General features: G+C 41.8%; 1 protein-coding gene across 5 annotated transcripts in view; it reads right to left on the reverse strand.

The window, feature by feature from the left end:
• Positions 1-303: 303 nt before the first annotated feature.
• The window catches only part of amdhd2 (amidohydrolase domain containing 2), a 53,368-nt gene continuing 31,980 nt past the window's right edge, over positions 304-21,691 (reverse strand). The window contains exons 1-12 of one of the 5 annotated variants that reach the window (XM_054736664.2): positions 21,302-21,516; positions 17,842-18,014; positions 16,928-17,064; positions 11,352-11,491; positions 11,220-11,274; positions 8,228-8,440; positions 7,996-8,084; positions 7,259-7,403; positions 5,787-5,894; positions 4,579-4,647; positions 767-868; positions 304-500 (exon numbers count right to left, since the gene is read on the reverse strand). In XM_054736664.2, coding sequence (XP_054592639.2) covers positions 421-500; positions 767-868; positions 4,579-4,647; positions 5,787-5,894; positions 7,259-7,403; positions 7,996-8,084; positions 8,228-8,440; positions 11,220-11,274; positions 11,352-11,491; positions 16,928-17,064; positions 17,842-17,924 — 1,221 coding nt within the window. In that variant the 5' untranslated portion in view covers positions 17,925-18,014; positions 21,302-21,516 and the 3' untranslated portion in view covers positions 304-420. Of the gene's footprint in view, positions 501-766; positions 869-4,578; positions 4,648-5,786; positions 5,895-7,258; positions 7,404-7,995; positions 8,085-8,227; positions 8,441-11,219; positions 11,275-11,351; positions 11,492-16,927; positions 17,065-17,841; positions 18,015-21,144; positions 21,238-21,301; positions 21,517-21,691 lie in introns of those variants that run through there. The other 4 variants (XM_054736663.2, XM_054736662.2, XM_054736666.2 and 1 more) reach the window with 4 other exon arrangements.

Raw genomic sequence — 21,691 nt, forward strand, 5'->3', positions numbered from 1 at the left:
TGTGCTTCAGCGTGTGACAGGCTTCCTCTTGTGTGTTTGTGAAAACCCACTGGTGTGATGTTTCTCCTAAATCCTTGCAGACCTGCTGTGATCCGTTTCTGTCGCTTCAGGCCTGGGAGCCAGTTTCAGTCCTGTTGTTGATTAATCGTCTTGTTTTCTTTCACCTTGCAGCAGAAACAAAGAGCTTCCTGATCAGGTGATGTACAACTGATTTAACTGAACTGACTCCATCAACAGGAGGTAAAAAAAAAAAAGCTAAGAAAGATGTTCCGATGCCCAACAGTCAAATAATCTCAAAGCTCAGCAGGACTGAAGTAATTTAATACCAAAAACACATTGATAAAATAAATCTGAGTGTATTAAACACACGTAGATCTGAATTAATCAAGGCACAGAGTCTCCGTCGCCAGGCTTCTTCTTCTATGAACCTTTCCTCCAAACCTCCTCTCCAGAGATGTAGGTTGCTCTTACAATCAGGTCGTCATCAAGCAGCACAAGATCTGTGAAAGATGTAAGAAAACCTGTGAGACATGATGGACTCAGATGGACACGAGTCTGAATGTTGCTGTGCTTTAAACCAGCTGTTTGCAAATTTCACAATCATCTGTTTTATAGATCCACAAAATCCACCGGACTCTGTTGACAAACGTTTGGTAACTTGTACAATGTAAATTGAAGTTAATCTAATTATTGCAGCGGGCTGAACATGAATTCCTGTTGATGGGTCTGAGACGGTGAGTCAGAGGTCAGAGGTGAAATAACCGACCTGCATCTGAGCCGTAGTCCAGATTCCCTTTCTTGTGACTGATGCTGAGAAGCTGAGCAGGATGAAGAGAGGCAGCTTCCAGAGCTTCTTCTACACTGCAGCCTGGAAACAAGATGCTCTAAATATCAAAACACTTTTTCAAGAAGACTAAAATAAAGTTAAAGGAGCATTATGGAAGTTTGACAGCCAAAACATGTGTAGAAATAATAAATGTCTTCTTCATACATTCTCCTGCAATGCCCTGGTCCTGTAGAATGAGCCCTGGCATTTTTACTGCGATTGCCTGTTTTTCTGTAAAATCACAGAAAAGAGAGTTGCTCGGGTCGAGCAGGCTGCTTCATGCGTGTTCACGCTCAGGCATAGCCCTCCAAACCGTTCTTTGAACTTTGTGTCAGCTGTCATCAAGGATATAAATGTTACAGATACAGAAGACTCCACTGGCGCTTTAGCTCGCCAAGTAAGGTTTTGGGCTTTTGTGCAGAAGTCCTGGGTTTGATTCTGGATGCAAACATAATTTGTCATTTAGAGTTTCTTTTTTACATTAATGGTATATTTTTTAACAGTAAGATGCCCAAATTTGTATTTGAGACTCGCCAAACTGCATTGAATTCACAGATAAAAAAGATGTGGGTTCAACTTTCATTTTGGAACAATTTTTCAAGCAAGGAAAGGGAATGATCTGAGCATGCAGGAGGACTAACCCATCATAAACCTTTGTCGGCTGTGCTGAAGAGAAAGGTACAGAACCAAATTATTTAATTAATTAGCTGCACGTTCTTCTGTCCTCTGTCCTCCGGGCCACACCCACCCACACACCCCCACCCACACACACACACACACACACACACACACACACACACACACACACACACACACACACACGGGACTGTCTCAGCTGTTATTTTCGTTAAGGAGTGTGCACGTACAGCATGCATGCCTCGTGCACGAGCCTCCTATTGAAGCTGCCGTTACACTTTTGGCCTGAGGGGGCAATCGCGAGCATAAAAATTCAAAACTCCGTAAAGTCCCTTTAAGAGCCTGTAAGGAGTAAAACAGGAATCCTTAAAGGTATAGCAGAGGACCTTTGTCTTCCGGGTGGATCATCTGAACCACCGGTCTGCATAACTGTCAGTCATTCTGGTGAACCATTCACACAAGGCCGTCGTTGTACGTGCCCGTTTTCACTTCCTGCACATGCGCAAAGCAAAAGTTGGGCTCCCCACAGATGGCTCTGTTGGCGACTTTCTGCTCGACAGATAAGCTAAAGTTTGGCCTGCTATTTGGAGAAATTCATTTCAGATTACTGCTAATCTGAACCTCATCTAGACTAAAGCATACAGAAAAAATCTGTAATTGTCCTAATATCTTACATTTCAAATATAAAATAAAGGCATTATGCATCCACTTATTTAAAGTTAAAAACATTTCAATGTGCTTTTGGCTAAATTATATGATGCCTAATGTTAGGTAAACTTATGAAGGTAAACTCAGATATCAGGACGGAAATCCGCCTGAAAACATAGAGGAGCAGCATGTTTTTGAGACAATGTGTCCATGAAGCCAGTGTCGGTACAGGATCTGCTCCGGTGCAAGATCGGCTCGGGGTCCTTCGACTGCCGATGACGTCAAAGTACGGCAAACCCACTCAGACAAAATACACTACACAGCTATACTGTTGGAAAGAATTTAGCAGTTTCGTTATCAAAATAATGTTTCTTACGACGTAAGTTTGTGTTTATAATGGTATTTGTAAAATAAAACACTATATTGTATTCATTATGTTGAACTCCTCTTTGAGCACGTCCCTTGAAGGATCATAGGTATTAGCAACACCTTTGAAATTGTATTTGCAGGAAAGAAGTGTGTCCCGTTTATTGAAGTATTTTGTGTTTAGAGTTTTTGACGTCTTGTCCATGCGTAGTTCAGTTAGGCTCATAGCTGCTAGCCAAAACTCTGGAGTTAAAAGTTTTCTGGCTTTACTAAAATACCTGTCTGTACTTATTTGATTGATGGTAGTTTTACTTTCTATTAGACTCCAAATGTAATCATTTGGCACGTTCCTAATTCATAATTTGTAAGAATGTAATCGGTGATATTAGCATTAGCATTCCTATGGGTTTTTCCACGTATATTAGCATTGCGCTAACCACTCGCTGCCAAATTGCAGCCTTTGCGATTAGAAAATCTCCTTTTGTCACATCGCAATTTAATTGCACATGCAGTTAATCGTTCAGCCCTAATATACATGCAGCTCTATGCTAAAAGTGTATTTTCAAAGAGGTAATGATGGATTTCTTTGTAAAAGTTGTCCATCTTTCCAACAGAAAGATTTGCCTGGACCAACGTAACGTGATTACGTAATTCCGTAAGGTCCATGTTCAGCCAATCAACTACTCTGACGTCATCGGCAGTCGAAGGACCCCGAGCCGATCATGCACCCGAAAAGATCCTGTACCGTAGAGCCCTGCACAGGCCTAAAATCTGAGCCCGTGTCCGGCCCGGCCCGAGGGGGTGTAGCCCCAGCCCGACCCGGCCCGAAAAGGTTTTCAGGATTCTCTGGCCCGGCCCAAGCCTGAGCCCGACTTTTTTTTTTAACCAACTAAATGAAAAGTGCGTCAATCCTGACCAATGTGTTAAAAGACGTGCAGGATCCGATCAATTTGTTTTTCCCTCATTTACTGTCACGGAGATAACAGCGCACTGGCTCTGGTGGTAATCAAGTTAATTTTTTATCTCTTTCCAACAATTTTCACAAGAAAACAAAACAGTTAAAAGCAGGGCTTGTGTTGACCAGATAGTTCCCGTATTTGACGGTTTATTTTGACGGAGACAGAATAGAAAGAATTACCCCGACGCATGCAGACGAACTGACATTTTATTCATTACACACATCGCAGATGTAGCTAAATCACCCAAGAAAGATTCCCATCTGAACATCTGAGCTGCTCAGCGCAGCTCGCTGTCAGCGCATATGTGCACAGCGAGCTGAAGTTGTGGAGATTGGCTTGGAGCGCGTTGCAGAACCAGAGCGCATGCGGGAAGGTTCCTCCCACTGAAGCGAGTGTTTTCCAAACCCTGTCTCTCAGAGACTTGTCACTTAGAAAATGTTCCCTGATTATGAAACTTTGGCTGAATAGTGCTTGTTCCTGTCTCCAATGTGGCGACACATCCATGAGGAGAATCCCAGAATCTCGTCAGCTCAGAAAGCTCCTATGATTACGCACTAGCGTGACCCGTCAACCCGGTCTCACAGTAAGACCGGGTTGGACCCGTTCAGGTTTACGCAGACAATCTTTACATAGAATTGACTTACAGATATAAAATTAATTCAGTAAAATATAAAGCATTTTATTTAAATATCCATTCATTATTTTACAAGCACAGAGAGCCGCATCAGATGGATGGAAGAGCCGCGGGTTGTGACATGTTTTCTCCAGGACCAGAGAGGACGCAAACTCAATATGTCTCTTTTATTGTGAGATAATAATTTCTCCGAGTTTTGCGGTTGCGGGCGGGAGTAGACATGCACGCTACGGGTGCGGGCGGGAGTTTAACGTTGCAGTTGCAGGCGGTAATGGTCAGAAATTCAGCAGGAGCGGGCAGGAGCGGGATGAAGAAAACAGTCCCGCGCAGGGCTCTACTGCTGCGTTTGTGTTTCAATTTTTTTTATGAATTCGATTAAAAATAAAGGCGCCTGGCCCGTGTCCGAGGTGATTACACAGTCGCTGGCCCGAAGCCCGGCCCGAGCCGACCCGAGGGCCTAGGGCTTCAGTGCAGGGCTCTACTGTACCGACCATTAGAGACCAACTGACCGGAGGCCTGTTTGAAGTGGCGAACACACATGTCCATGGTGGCGATGCTGCCGCTGAGCGTCTTCGTGCCTGAAACATCGACAGACTAGGTCAGCATCTCTCAATCAAAAACAGTCCTCACTACAAAAATCTGAGTTGAAACCGCAAACAAAAATAGTTTTTAAACCCTAAACTTACCTCTAAAACCTTTATTTGTCCTCAAAAGGCTGAACTAAAAATCAAGTCATTTCTATTTTTGTTCCAGTCAAAATATAAAAGCAAGGAGTCACCTTCGTGACACCAGCCAATGAAGAGGTCTTTCACCACCCACAACATAACTTATAGTTTTCACCTCCAACATAACAAACAGTTTTGAGAGCAAAAAAAAATGGAGGTACACAAACAACATTTCCAATTTTCTAAATGGAATTTTTTTCAGAAAGTAAAACTTTTTGACGCAAACAAGAAAAACATGTTATGATTTGACTTTTACTTAATTCAACTTTCAATAGACAAATCCAAGTTTTACAGTTAAGATGGGGGGTTGTAAAAATATTTTGTTTGCAAATTTTCTAAGTGTGGTTCAAAATTTTTGTTTTTAACTCATTCACTGCCAATGACGACTAAAGTCGTCATTTGCATTATTTTACTGTGTGGGCATCGGAACGAGCCCCCGGCACCGTGAGAACAAACATCTCAGCTCTAAAGCCGATCTTCATCCGTATACGTCACAAGTCACGTGATCAGGAAGCAGAACATCCATGTGTTAGGAGATCATTTTGGGCCGCTGCTGTAAAAAAAGTGAGGAGCGAACCGGAAAAGTTTCTGCCGATCACAATTCAACAACGGATTATGAAAGAACGGATAACGCTTGAAACAAGCAGATTCTTCCTGATGTAAGAGGTGAGTCTCTGCTTTGTTTTGGTTGTTTTGGCATCGACATCATCCTAGCGCGCAACGTTCTGTGACTCTTAAAAAAAAACAGTAAAAATGGTGAGAAACACTGACAGCGAATGAGTTAAGTTTGAAGTACTTTTTTTATTTATTCATAAAGAAACAATATAGCCTCCATGGTGATCTGCATCAGGACAACACTAAAATCTACATCTGCTCATAACCAACAGTCTGTGTGGGACAGATCTTCCCACAGGGACACAGTCTAAAAGGTCCATGACATCGCTATGGTTACAGGTAAAGTTAATGAGATGCGGTAGAAAGAGAAGCATGACCTGCCACGTAGGCATGGAGACCCTGGATCTCGATGACCTGCTGGCCTAAAGTGTGATGACCTGGAGGAAGACCCATCGCTGTGATTGCGTCTGTCACCAGAACCAAACCTGGCAAAAACACACACACACACACACACACTGCTGACATCACTACTGTTTAAACACTTTTATACTAACTACATGCACGAATTATCACTTTCAATGAGTCATTCTTTCATTGTATATTTTTGATTTAGTGACAGACAGTGTTGGGCAAGTATTTATTACTTGTTACCCTCATTTTAAAGTCATTCATTACATTACAACATTACTGATTTTAAAATGTAAGGCATTACGCTACTTTTGCATTACTTTAAGTTACTTTCACCGATACAACTTCAGTATGAATCTGGACATGTGACGCTCAGTGAGCTCATGACATATATGTGGAAGGTGATCTGGTGTCTGAGCTAGGATTGCTGTTAAAAACAGTCAGATATAATAACAGTGCTTTAAAATGATTGTTTATTAAATAAAAGCAACAACAATCTGTACTCTCAGCACGCTGCCATCTTATATTAACTGAGCAGGGAGTGAGGTGGTGGAGGCTCCAAGCCTATATTTGCCTTGGTCCCCAAATGCCTTGATACGGCCCTGGATGTGGGACTGACTTCTGGGGTGATCTGATTCTATCACATGTATAAATATTAAATGCTTATGTATATTATTGCTTTTCACTGGTCACCGTTTTGTTTTCTTGATTTTATTTGAATAATTTCCTGCCCTTTCTCTCTCTAACCTTCCTGCATGCTGCATGTTTTCTCCGTCTTCCGAAAAACTGTAAACTAGATTTTCTACTTTCTAACTAATCAGCCAAAGGGATCTACCGAACGCAAATAAAAAAGTTTAATATGCACTGCGCTCCAGCAGCAATGAGTTGAAATCACCGGGGCACAGATTATGAACTCAGCTGAAAAGTACACGAAGTACCAGAGAATATGGGCTGATATAAACGATCGCAAACGAATGACTTTGTTTTGGTGGAGCGATTTTGTGAATGCAACAGCGGCCGCGCGCAGGACAAGTATTTGAGCCATCACCGCTGCGTCCTCTCTGCTCATAGAACGCCTGCAAAGCTGAGTCCATAAATGACGTCATATATGTGGATACTGGATCTTTTTTCAGGCTTCCCGCAATTTGAATTTTTAGGAAACCCACATCTTGATTCTGGGTTTAAAAATGCATTGTAATTACTGTGTTACTGACAATTGTACCGAGTAAATATTACCATTTTCTTTCCCTGTAATGCCTTACATTACCACATTACAGCAAAAAGCAATGCAGTACAGTCATTAATTACTTTTGTACTGCGTTACTCCCAACACTGGTGACAGATGATCAAATCCACGCTTCAGAAAAGACTAAAGTTTAAATTATGATAGAAAGAAATGCAAACAACTGATCTGTCTGATGTTTGGCAGACATTGACTCACCTGATGGATGAGCTCTGTGAGCAATCCGCAGGGCAGCTGGGTTGGTGTGGATCCCATCAGCGATCATCCCATAATACACTGTCCTGCCTGCAGGTATCTGATCACTGGTCAGGAGACCCACAATCCCCGGGTCACGATGGTGGAACTGGGCCAGAGAGGAGGATGGTCTCTGTTACTGTACCTTGATTACATTTATGGCAGTTTTGCTTACTTTTAACACCCCCTAGTGTCTGTTTAGTAGAACTAACAGTGAAACTTTCCTCCTCACTGTTTGTCTTTTTAACACCTTAATATAACAGCTGTAATGTCTTCCCAGTCTTTATTGGTTTCTACGGGAATGATTCATCACTAAATTAAACCATCAGCTGTGTTCATGATCTAAAACAAGCCGGAAACATGCTGGAAGCAGACCGTAGCGCCAGCTATGTCAGCTCCATTTTTTTATCTAAGTCCAACAGACCGGACTGGCACTCTAAAGTAGCAAATGCGGTATTTTGGCCACAGGGGGAGGTGGAGTTTTGAATGACATTTCGTTAACCCTGTAAAGGGTCAATTTAGCACATACTGGCTTAACAAAAGGATTTTAAAATATGAAAAAGTAATATTATGGCTTTAATATAAATAAACAACGCAGAGCTGAAGTTTCTGTTGTGCAAGTACTTTAACTCAGCGGCAGGTTTCTACTCAGGTGTTTAGGCTGAATTAAAGTGTGTTTTTGAGGAGCAGGTGGGACTCACGGGCAGCATGGCATTGAACAGATGAGTGATGAAGGAGGCTCCGTGCTGAACAGCTTCCTCAGCCTGAGACAGGTTGGCCACTGAATGACCTGAACAGCAGTTATTCATTTATCATGAAGTCATTTCAACAAGAGAACGATGTGTATATTTGAGAGGGAAGCAATCAAAACAAGAATGCAACAACAATCATTTTATACAGACACGAAACAAAAGAAGGAAGGTTTAAAATCACCTAATGACACAGTGATTCCCCTCTGGCAGAGCTCCCTGACCACTGATTGGCTGTAGGCCAGCTCAGGAGCCAGTGTAACCATGGAAACATTGTTCAGGCTGCCATAGGCTTCCATCAGGTCCCTGAGCCCTCCGGACTGGAACGTACGTAGGTACTGCTGCGGGTGGGCTCCTTTCTTCTCCGCACTAATGAACGGACCCTCCAGGTGGAAACCTGCACAGAAAACACAAAATGCTCAGTTTTACTTTTCTCACTTCTGTGTCGAGTCACCTCGCTCCACAGGGTTTTGGGTTTCCTTATAATAAAAGATCCTTTTAGTTTCTTCTTCATCAGCAATCTTCTTCTTCCTGGGTTAAAGTTCTCCTTGGTGAGATGTGGCAGAATCACACACACGTCCCTCAGTCCCACACTAATTCCAAACAGCTGTGATGTGATTTTACATTTGTTTCCATCTGTTGTTAAGACTCTTTCTTATTCAAATTTAACTCACTCAGGAGCTCAGTGCCCCCAAGCTGACATAAAAAGTGTCTCCAAGCTGAAATATAACATCGATTTCTGGAATCTGCACTTTTATAATTTAATCACGTAAACAGAAACAAAAACACGAGTCTCACCTTCAACATGTTGTTTGAGATAAAGAAAATTCTGCAGCACCTGTTAGTGTGTTATTTAAAGGGGCATTATGGAAGTGTGACAGCCAAAACATGTATAGAAATAATAAATGTCTTCTTCATACATTCTCCTGCAATGCCCTGGTCCTGTAGAATGAGCCCTGGCATTTTTAATTCAATTCAATTCAATTCAAGTTTATTTATATAGCGCCAAATCACGACAAGAGTCGTCTCAAGGCACTTCACATAATAAAAATTCCAATTCAGGTCAGTTCATTAAGCCAATCAGAAATAATTTTTCCTATATAAGGAACCCAGCAAATTGCATCAAGTCACTGACTAGTGTCAGTGACTATAAAGCAATCCTCATACTAAGCAAGCATAAAGCGACAGTGGAGAGGAAAACTCCCTTTTAACAGGAAGAAACCTCCAGAGAATCCTGGCTCAGTATAAGCAGCCATCCTCCACGACTCACTGGGGATCGAGAAGACAGAGCAGACACACGCACACACACACACGCGCACGCACACACACACACACACGTGCGCGCGCACACACACACACACACACACGTGCGCGCGCGCACACACACACACACACACACACACACACACACACACACACACACACACGGACAAGTAATGTCTCTATAGTTATATTGTGATGTCTTAGTAAATATTCTATTTGGTGAAAGATAAACTTTATTGTATTTATCCTAGTGGATCTATAATTAAACGGATAAACTAGTATTAGCACATCAAAAGTCAAGGAAACCAAAAAGTTATTATCAGGAGAGAGAGAATGTTTAAGTGGTTAGCAGCAGCGTGCTAGTCAATGGCCCCCTCCATGAGGCCACCACAGCTCAGCAGAACGTCATTGTCGCTTCTTCTGGGGAGAAAAACACTCACAGAGAAAATAAAGTTAACAGCTGAAATTGGACAAAATAATACAGTTAAAGAGCAGACTGTAGAAGAAAGCAGTAGAGTGTGAGAAGTGGTCAGTGTATCCTCCAGCAGTCTAAGCCTATAGCAGCATAACTACAGAGATAACTCTGGATAATCTATCCTATTAAGATGTAGGCATGTTGGAGGCAGGGCAAGGGAGAGCCGTCTTTACCGACTGTACACTCCACCTCCCTCTACTCCCCCACTTGTCCAGATTTAGGCTAACATCAGATTTTAACCATAGGCCTTATCAAATAAAAATGTTTTAAGCCTATTCTTAAAAGTAGACAAAGTGTCTGCCTCACGGACTAAGGCTGGGAGCTGGTTCCACAGGAGAGGAGCCTGATAACTAAAAGATCTGCCTCACATCCTAATTTTAGATATTCTTTGAACCACCAGTAGACCTGCAGTCTGAGAGCGAAGTGCTCGGTTAGGAACATATGGAACAATCAGATTCCTAATGTATTGATGGTCCTTGATTATTAAGAGCTTTTACTTTTACTGTGATTGCCTGTTTTTCTGTAAAATCACAGAAAAAGAGAGATGCTCGGGTCGAGCAGGCTGCTTCATGCGCGTTCACGCTCAGGCATAGCCCGTAGCATTTGCTATCCGTAGCTTTAGCAGCAGAGAGAGAGGCAGTGCCGCTTTGTCGCTGTTCCTAACGCCTAGTAACAAAGCTAGCTACATTTCTGAGGACCCTTAGCTACTTTCTGTAGAACTTTCTTCTAGATATTTCCTGCAAATTGGCAACAAAATAGCCATTTTCGCTCCGAACCGTTCTTTGGTTTGACGTTGTTTCAGCTGTCATCAAGGATATAAATGTTACAGATGCTGTGATTGTTACTAGAGTGTAGCTCACCTAGTAAGATGTCTGACTCCCATGCAGAAGACCTGGGATCGATCCTGGGTGTGATCATAGTTCTTTTAGAGTTTCTTTTTTACATTAATGGTATATTTTTTTACAGTAAGATGCCAAAATTTTTATTTGAGACTCGCCGAACGGCATTGAATTCACATATAAAAAAGATGTGGGTTCAACTTTCATTTTGGAACAATTTTTCAAGCAAGGAAAGGGAATGATCTGAGCATGCAGGAGGACTGACCCATCATAAACCTTTGTTGGCTGTGCTGAAGAGAAAGGTACAGAACCAAATTATTTAATTAATTAGCTGCGCGTTCTTCTGTCCTCTGTCCTCCGGGCCACACACACACACACACACACACACACACACACACACACACGACTGTCTCAGCTGTTATTTTCGTTAAGGAGTGTGCACGTACAGCGTGCACACCTCATGCACGAGCCTACTATTGAAGGTGCAGTTACGCGTTAGGCCTGAGTGGCGATCGCGAGCATAAAAACTTCAAACTTCCATACAGTCCCTTTAAAGTGATGGCTGACTCACTAACACACACCTCCAACACTGATCTTACCCAGAACTCCAGCTCCGTGTCGTCCTCCATTTTGTACTTTGATCTGAGGAAGAACCTGAAAAAACTGTGTTATAGATTTCATCCCTTCTCACAATTTAAAAGACTCAATATGTTTGTGCAGAGTAGCGCCACCTTGTGGTAGACAGCAGGAGGAGAGGTGACCAGAGTGGGGCAGAAGGACGTCACGCCGTGCTCCAGGATCTTCTTGGCCACAAGGGAAACTCCAGCTGAGACGTCCTCAGACGGCTGAGAGAAGTCTACGCCATATCCTCCTGTAGGCAGAAGCTCTATATGAAAATCAACGTCCACCCCTCAGAACCGACACGCAGACCGGATCGGCTGGATCTCTAAAATATAGACGCTCTGCAGGTAAATTCTACTTTTATTTTTTAAATTAAACTCAAAATTAAATTCTGGGAGAAAACAAACATTTTATACATTAATCAGATGAGATTACTGGACATCAAAGTATTTTAAAATCATTCTCCAAAAACAACAAGAGATTGAGACGTAAAAAGCATGACTAAATCTTGTTTTATATAAATATTTCATGATTAACTATTTTAATGCTACTTTATGTATTTTATCTATGGGAAAATATGGTCATTTGTTAAAATATGTATATAATGTAACATCAATTCAGTTATATAGCCCTGGGGCTGGAAACAGGTAAGTACAAACATTCAATCATTTAGCACTTTAAATCCTCAATATTCATACCAACTCTTCTTCTTACAGGTCCAAACGCTTCACCCCTTCCAAATAAACATTAAAACAATTATTGAGCCTGGTTTCATTTATCCTACAATTATAGAAAAAGCCTGTGTATTGGACTTGCTGCATTACAAGCGCCAAATCACAACAAGAGTCAGTGGCGGTTCTACATCGAATTACTCCCCGGGCGAGGCCCCCTTTGAGCGCCCCCCCCCCCCACCACCACCACCACCACCCCACCTGCATGAACACACGCATGTTTTCTATAAACAGGCATGTTTTATTAGAACAACTATTGAACATTCATTTTTCTAAGTTGCACATATTTACATTAATTACTATGAAGTTGTCAGAATGTAAATCACTATACATTATATACTGTATCAAAATATATAGAATCAACTATACAAAAACAAACAATAACTAAATATTAAGAATATATGAACATAATAGATAATAAATATTCTAAATAGCAAAAATATTTCACACATAACAAACTAAAGATAATCACTACAGCATTGCACTTAGAATAGAAAACACAAACTAAAATTAAAACCTAACCTTGATGCAACATCATCAATAATGTCATCACATGAAATCTGCTCCCCTACTGAGTGATTGATACTAATCAGAGCCAGGTTAGTGAGCCGCCCCTGAAACATAGGTGACCTCAGGCATGACTTGATCAAGTTTTGAAAAGCTCCTCTCAGCTTGAGCCACAGTGACTGGCAGAGCAGTCCAAAAGTTGGGGTAGATCTCCAATAGAGCTCATGATCCATAATATTTTAGAATTGCCTCTGAAATTGTAATTTAAACTGACATAAAAAACTGTAGATTACCAAAAATGCCAACTTTTACAGAACAAATCATGTAAAAAATAATCAGTGCAGCCATCTGCAATAAATAAACAGGATAGTTAGTGGTGACTGGGGTGTTTTCTTCAGCTTGTAGAATTGTTTTATTTATTATTATGTGAACATGATCAACATGTGTTTGTTGTTGTTCAGGCAGGCCACGGGCTGCAGTGAGCATTTAACAAATCCTAGTTTGAATCAGTAAAAAACGATTCAAGGACTTTTTTCAAACCATTTGAATATTCGTTTCAATATTTCAGCCCTATTAGCTCTGTTAGCAATTAGTTGACCGCATTTAACCGTTAAAATCCCAGTTAACTGGTTCAAATAATCGAAAACATGCATCATGAGAGCTACATACCTTTATCTTTCTCCTCTTTTTTCTTTTTTTCCCCCTGAATGGGGCACCTGATGGTTTTAGCTTTTTTATGTTCATCTCTTCTGTTTGGCTCTTGACTCAATAAGTTTCCTTTAGTCAGGACTAAACAATTTGACCTTGATGGGGGGGTGACCACAAAATCATTTTGTTTTTCCTTTTTTTATTCGGCCATTTCACACAATTCAGAGAAACCTGAAAGAATGATAGGCCTGTGTTTATGATATTATGAATGAAATATGGAAGAACGTTAAGATGTGATTGACTTTAGCCATCTTAATACAGTTGATTCAGCCCCTACCCGCTCATTTATTTGGGAAAGACGCAGAGGTGAATTCCCCCGCCGCACCCCTCCCCTTCCTGTTCTTCATAGACACACGGAGCACGTGAACGTTCAGCGCCTGCAGCTGCAGGGGGCGCCAACTTGCTGTTTCCAATCCAGACACTGTCATATGACAGATAATAGAAAACCTCGGTGCGGCGCAGATTTCCTGTTTTTTTTTTTTTTTTTACTCCGCGCTTGTGCGCCCCTTTTGTGTCATGAAAAAATGCCGCCCCGGGCAACTGCCCTGTCTGCCCGTGCCTAAAACCGCTACTGACAAGAGTCGTCTCAAGGTAGCCTGGCCTGTCAGACTCTTCCTCTGTTTAACCCTCCCACTGTCCTAATGGGTGTGACCCCGCCAGGAAAGTTGACCATTGAGCAGGGTTGATGGTTTATCCCTTGGGTCCACGTGGCAGGGGTGAGGAGTGATCACCACCTCACCCCTGCCACGTGGACCTCAAGGGATAAACCATCAACCCTGCTCAATGGTCAACTTTCCTGGCGGGGTCACACCCATTAGGACAGTGGGAGGGTTAAAAAGTTTCTTATATGAGGAACCCAGCAGGTTGCACAGAGTCACTGACTACTGAGAGTCTTTACTTTAAGTTTGCGTCCACGATCTCCTTACTGACCATAAACCTGACTTTCTCTGCTTGAATGAAACTCGGCAACACCCTAAAAATGACTTTATTTCACTTAATAACTCCACTCCGCCTGAGTTTGTTTACATCTGTAAACCGCGGGAGTCAGGGAGGGGTGGAGGTCTCGCGATAATTCACCGGAAGCAGTGGAAAGTCTCTCCAGTCTCTGCTCCATCCTTCCACTCATTTGAATACAGTGCATTACAACTCCCTGGATCCACTCCTACCATCATATGTACCGTCTACCGCCCACCTAAGCCGAATAAGGACTTCTTAAATGACTTTACTGCTCTCCTCACTCACCTTTCCATACTCTCTCCCAATCTGATAATCACTGGTGACTTTAACATTCACATGGATGAAAACAATCTTACCAGAGACTTTACTTCCTGTTTAGATAGTTTTGGACTCAAACAGCATATCAGCTTCCCCACTCACTCCAAAGGCCATATTCTGGATCTGGTCTGCTGTTCGGGTATTACCCCGGCCCAATGCATAGCCAGTTCTTTTCCTCTTTCAGATCATAAGTTAATCACGTTTAATAATAAAGACCTCTAAAACCCCATATCCCTCGCATTATTGCTTTTAGAAAAATCAATATAAATCTTGATGCATTCTCCTCTGCAATATCTGATCTACAGCCTGCACGCATTACCTCACCTGAGGATCTTGTTTTTAACTATAATTTTAATCTAAATAACATTCTCAATACTTTTGCCCCAATTAAGCAAAGATCTGTCTCGTTTAACCGCTCAGCACCTTGGTTTAGCTACGACCTTCGCTGTCTTAAATCTGAAGGACGCAGATTGGAACATTTGTCTAAGAAAACCGGCCTCACTATCCATAAAGATCTATATAAGAATCACTTATTGCATTATAAAGACTCCATTCACACAGCTAAATCGGTTTAGTATTCTAATTTAATCAGCTCGAGTGAAGGTAACTCCAAGACCCTTTTTTCTCTGTTCTCCACAATTACAAAGCCTCCTTATTTACTGCTTAACAGTATGGTTTCTTCTGACTATTGCAACTCCCTCATGTCCTTCTTCACATCCAAAATCTCAAATATTCACCAACAACTCCATGCTACTAGAGATCCTGTTTCAGAAGTTGAACCCATCCTTACAACTCCAAGTCATTTATTCTCAAGTTTCAGTCTCCCCTCTGCAACTGAGATATCATATTTAATCAGGGAACCCAAATCATTCACCTGTCTGCTTGACCCTCTCCCCACAGTGCTACTTAAAGCCTGTCTTCCATCATTGGTTCCTCTCATATCCACCATCATTTACTCTTCCCTCAGTACCGGAGTTTCTCCTGCAGCATTAAAAACTGCCTGTATTACTCTGATTCTCAAAAAGCCCGGTGTGGATCCCACCAACTTGTCATGTTGTGATGGTAGAGATGATGGACCATGTGTGGTGGAGAGTTCCAGGAGGCAGAAATGCAGGCACGGATAAAGTAAAAATGGGTTTAATGACAAGATACGGCAGGAACAACGAGAACAACACGACAAACAACAATGTTCTGACAAAGACTGGCACAAGGAGGGAGGTATAAATATACAGGGAAATCAGGAACACATGGGCAGGTCAACGAGGGGCAGGTGAGAACAATAAGGGCTAATCAGGGCAGGAGAGGAACACAGTCAGGAAGGCAGGGGCAGATCGTGACAGAACTTTGATAATCTTCGTCCAATATCTAAATTACCATTTATTTCCAAAATCCTTGAAAAAGTTGTTGCTTCTCAGCTTCACTCATATCTCAATTCTCATAATCTATATGAACAATTCCAATCTGGTTTCAGACCACAACACAACACGGAGACAGCACTAGTAAAAATCACAAATGATCTACTAATGGCAGCAAACTCAGGCCATCTCTCCATTCTGGTTTTACTAGATCTAAGTGCTGCATTTGACACCATTTCTCATAGCATACTTCTCAAAAGATTAGCATCTATCGGCATTAGTCACACATCCCTAGCCTGGTTCACCTCATACATGTCGGATCGTACTCAGTTCATTCAACTTCAGTCTCACTCTTCTAGTTCTTCCCCGGTTACTGCAGGAGTTCCCCAAGGCTCAGTTCTAGGCCCTCTTTTCTTTATCATCTATTTGCTCCCCCTTGGTTACATTTCCCGCAAATACAACGTTGATTAGAAATGCCATTAGAAATACGGACTCTTTTCCATTATTCGAGGCACACCTCAAAACCCACTTATTCAAACAAGTGTATTCCCTTTAGACCTAGACTTTAGAATTGTTTCAAATTTTTATGCATCTTGTTAGTTCTTATTGCCCTATCTAACCTCTGTTGTTTTTTGTTTTTATCTTTGTAAGGTGACCTTGGGTTTGAGAAAGGCACCCTCAAATAAAATGTATTATTATTATTTACAGCAATCCTCATACTAAGCAAGCATGCAGTGACAGTGGAGAGGAAAACTCCATTTTAACAGGAAGAAAACTCCAGAGGATCCTGGCTCAGTGTAAGCAGCCATCCTCCACGACTCACTGGGGATGGAGAAGACAGAGCACGCACACACACGCACGCGCACACACACACACACACACACACACACACACACACACACACACACACACACACACACACACACACACACACACACACACACACACACACCAAGTAGTAATTCTATGGCTACATTGTGATTTTTTAGTAAATATTCTATTTAGTATGAGATAAACTTTATTGTCTTTTTCTTAGTGAATCTATAATTAATTCAACAGGTAAACTAGCACAACTGGAACATGCAATTAAATGAAAGGTTGTGCTTTTACCATTGATCTGGACGTCTATGAAGCCTGGAGCGATGATGCTGCCTTCACAGTCCACTCTCCTGTCAGCGAAGCCCTGCTCATCAAAAAACAGCTTCTCTGGGTCTAAGATCTTCCCTTCTCGCACCCACAGGTCCTCTCTGCACAAACAAACACAACCCCAATGAGACACACTCCTCTCTAAGCACTTCAAAGTACGCCTCTACCAATTCTGCTTGAGTTCCCAAATCAGGAGATGTCAGAACAGGAAGCCTAGTCACGGCCATCTACTTCCTGTCCGCATGTCTGGCCAAAAAAATGAATGGGAGTCTATGAGCGGCTAAAAGTTATTTTCTGATCACATTTGATATGTGCCACGGATTTCATTTATGATGTCCGTAAACTTTAAAGACACATTTTAATGTTAAGAAAGCACTTATTTTTGACAGGTGGCTAAATTTATTTTAGGTTTTGTGTGAAAAGACGTAGCGGACTACAAATATTCATCCCACCAAATTTACATAATCAAATGGATTATGTAACACACACACACACACACACACACACACACACACACACACACACACACACAGGACTGTCTCAGCTGTTATTTTCGTTAAGGAGTGTGCACGTACAGCATGCGCGCCTCGTGCATGAGCCTACTATTAAAGCTGCGGTTACACTTTTGGCCTGAGGGGGCAATCACGAGCATAAAATTTCAAAAGTCCGTAAAGTCCCTTTAAGTAATATTTTGGTAAGAATTCAGTTCGTTTTCCCAAAACTTCTGACAAGTGGGGGGGGGGGGGGGTCCATTTAAACGTTCTACAGCAAACATGCTAATTTTTCCACATACGGCGTGTGTGTGTGTGTGTGTGTGTGTGTGTGTGTGTGTGTGTGTGTGTGTGTGTGTGTGTGTGTGTGTGTGTGTGTGTGTGTACCTCTGCAGTGTGTGATCCCTCAGTATTCTGCAGTTGTTGAACTGAGTGATGGGAGCATCAGACACAGATTTGTTGGATGGCATGTTGGCTTCACTCAGCGAGAGGATGGAGACAAACCTCAGCTCACACACTCCCCTCACCTTTGGACGGCAGAATAAATGTGATGCTCGTCTCTGACAACAAAACACACACGCTTCATATTTATCACATAAATATAAAACATCTAAAAGAATAAATGAAAATGATAAATGACCCGCACTTGTATAGCACCTTTCAGAGTAGGGACTCCAAAGTGCTTTACACTACAGTGTATCATTCATCCATTCACTCACACATTCACACTCTGATGACACATTGTAGCTGTGGCTGCCCTGGGGCGCACTGACAGAGACAAGGCTGTCGAGCACAGACCACCAGCAGGCAAGGTGGGTTAAGTGTCTTGCCCAAGGACACAACAGCAGAATTCTCTGTCCGGAGCTGGGATTGAACCTGCAACCTGCCAATTACTGGACAACCCACTCAACCTGTTGAGCTACTGCTGCCCTAACATTTACAATAAACACACAGTATGTGCAAACTAATCAATATGTTCACACGCTGAACTGCTATAAAAAATTCTTCAAATTGTTATTGTTGTTTGCACTGATTGCCGATCACGCTTCAAGTGAGTTGTCCTCGGTCAGAAGGATTGGCACTCCACAGTGATGTAGTCCAAGTAGTTTATTAAGGAGGTAGCAGATGACATCAACAGGCTGTACAACATTAGTGGTGAGGCAATTGCATTCCCATCTATGAATGCAGGTAAAGGGAGTGTGAGTGTGCAGGAGTATGTGGGTGTGGTAATATGATAAACACGCACACCAAGGGTAACTCACACAGGAACGCACGAGAAAAACGCTGATCATCCAACACCTTTCAGCTGTGCTGAACTGCGCTAAACACGTTCCCAACGGGAAGTACAGATACCGAGGTGCATCATGGGTAATGTAGTCTAAACGGTGACCAAGCAGACTTTTAACATACAGCTTGTGCTCGCAAACATTATTCCTCTGGAAAGCGGACTTTTAACAGTTATTTTTGTGCCTGTTTGCTTAAATTAGGAAAATATCACAGTTAAACGCAGAAAATCAGAGACTTATACCCAAAAAACATATCAAACTTTAAAAAAGAGGAAAATGCAGGTTTCCTTCTATCTTGTGCACACATAATATTAGGGACAAATCAATAAAACACACTGATTTGACTTTAAATGTGTTAAATAACATTTATAAAATATTTAAGCAGATTTCGAGATTTTGTAAATAGTATTGCTGTTGGTATTTTAAAGGTGTGGGATACTTGTTTAATTGGTACATTTGCAGTGGTCCCAAGAAGGAATTAATGCCTTGTAAGCAGTGTTGGGAGTAAGGTGGTACAAAAGTAATTAATTACTGTAATGCATTGCTTTTTGCTGTAATGTGGTAATGTAAGGCATTACAGGGAAAGAAAATGGTAATATTTACTCGGTACAATCGTCAGTAATGCGGTGATTACAATGCATTATTAAACCCAGAATCAAGATGTGGGTTTCCTAAAAATTAAAATGGCGTGAAGCCCAAAATAAAGATCCAGTATCCACATATACGACGTCATTTATGAACTCAGCTTTGCGGGCATTCTATGAGCAGAGCGGACACGGCGGTAACGGCTCAAATACTCCAGCTGCGTCATGCGCGCGGCCGCTTTTATATTCACAAAACCGCTCCACCAAAACAAAGTCATTCACCTGCGATAATATATAAGCATTTAATATTTATACATGTGATAGAATCAGAAGTCAGTCCCACATCCAGGGCCGTATCAAGGCATTTGGGGACCAAGGCAAATGTAGGCTTGGAGCCCCCACCACCTCACTCCCTGCTCTGTTAATATAAGATGGCAGCGTGCTGAGAGTAAAGATTGTTGTTGTTTTTATTTAATAAACAATCATTTTAAAGCACTGTTATTACATCTGACTGTTTTTAACAGCAACCCTAGCTCAGACACCACATCACCTTCCACATATATGTCATGAGCTCACTGAGCATCACATGACCAGATTCATACTGAAGTTGTTTTGGTGAAAGTAACTTAAAGTAATGCAAAAGTAGTGTAATGCCTTACATTTTAAAATCAGTAATATTGTAATGTAATGAATTACTTTAAAATGAGAGTAACAAGTAATAAATAATGCATTACAGTTTAGAAGTAACTTGCCCAACACTGCTTGTAAGTCATACTCTGGGGGAAAAATGCACCGGTCCGCCATTTTCAGGATTTACAAGTGAGCCATCACAGCTGAGCTTCAGACAGCTGATATTTGGACATCTCACCACGGATTAAATAACAACATTGCAACTCTACACTGACTTGCAACATGGATGTTTTGTCTACTAGTAACACAAGCCTTGAGGAGTTCTGCTATGTGGTGGAGTTGCTAATGCTAACAGTTAGCTTCTACTGGCTGAGATGTTTTCTGCTGTTTCCTGGACGCTAAACCAAAAACAGCCTTCTTCGTCATGAGTCAAGATGGGTGAGGTCGTGAATGTTAAGCGACAGTGAGACGTATATCTGTCAGGATTCTCTAATCCTAGAGTTTCACCGTCTATTTTCTATCAGAAGCTAATGCAGGAGATAGGTGTAGGAGACTATTTCCTTGTTCAGCCTCCATGAAAAACTTAGAGTGACTGATTATAATCAGAAACAAGATTTTCAAAATGTTTTTTCAGTGAACCACACCTCTGGAGACATGACAAATCAGGTCTAGCCGACATCGATGAGTGATTCATGTCAAGCTCCGACATATTTTGATTTAGAACAAATGGCCTTAAGATGGTTGATTTGAGGCATGCAGCCTGAAAGCAGAAGGAACCTCCCAGTCATATAACCCGGAAAGTTTGAAGTTTAGATAAATCAATCACAGATTAAACCAATCATGCTAAATAGTGCATGGCATTGATGATGCATTAATGCATCTCTAATCCTAAACATTACATATTAAGGGGTTTTATCTGAAGTTTGTGCCAAGTCAGGCCCATCTATCACACACCTGTGAGGTCAACATTCATATTCAGAACGAATGAAAATTCAGATCTTCACTACAAGGAGATATTCTTGCAGAGGATTCTTCTCAGAACAACTCAGAAACCATTCTGAAGTTCGTTCAAAAGGGACTTCTTCCTTCTTTTGGAGTTCTTGCTGCAGAAAAAGTCTGGTTTAATTTCCATTTGTTTTAAACTGAAGATATTAACCCAGCCAGCAGCACTGGGCGTTATCTGATCTTACCAGCAGATGCAGACTTTGAACCCTGAGTTTCGCAGTAGGAAAATGAAACCTGATCAGATCTCCTGAAATCATCGCGTCTGTCTCAGGCTCGTTTGAGGAAAAGTTGATTTAAATACAGAGTTTAAGCGTTTCTGCAGGTCTGACCCTATTTACGTACCTGTCATGCGCGGAGAAACCGGTAAAACCTCCGACCCACACCTGCGTGCTTTAAATCCAGAATTCAGCTCTGACTTTGGCACGAGGTGAACTTTCATCCATAAATTCCTAAAACGCTCAACAGCTGGGTAACTATTTTGGTCCAGCAGACCGTCACATGTTCTGCAGCAGGACTACCAAGTAATCTGGTATTTTACGGTGTTAACTGGTTTTACTGGGAGCAGAAGAAAACCATGGCTTGCAGAACGGAGGAAGCGGAAGGAGTCACGTGACTGAGCGGAGCTGAAGGTCAGCTGATCAGAACAGCTGACTCATGTTTACACAATTCAGATCACACTCCTGAACGTGTTACAAACTAGATTAAAGCTTAGTGAACTTGATTGGGGAAACG

This window comes from Nothobranchius furzeri, chromosome 5 (assembly GCF_043380555.1).
Source record: "Nothobranchius furzeri strain GRZ-AD chromosome 5, NfurGRZ-RIMD1, whole genome shotgun sequence".
Lineage (NCBI taxonomy): Eukaryota > Metazoa > Chordata > Actinopteri > Cyprinodontiformes > Nothobranchiidae > Nothobranchius > Nothobranchius furzeri.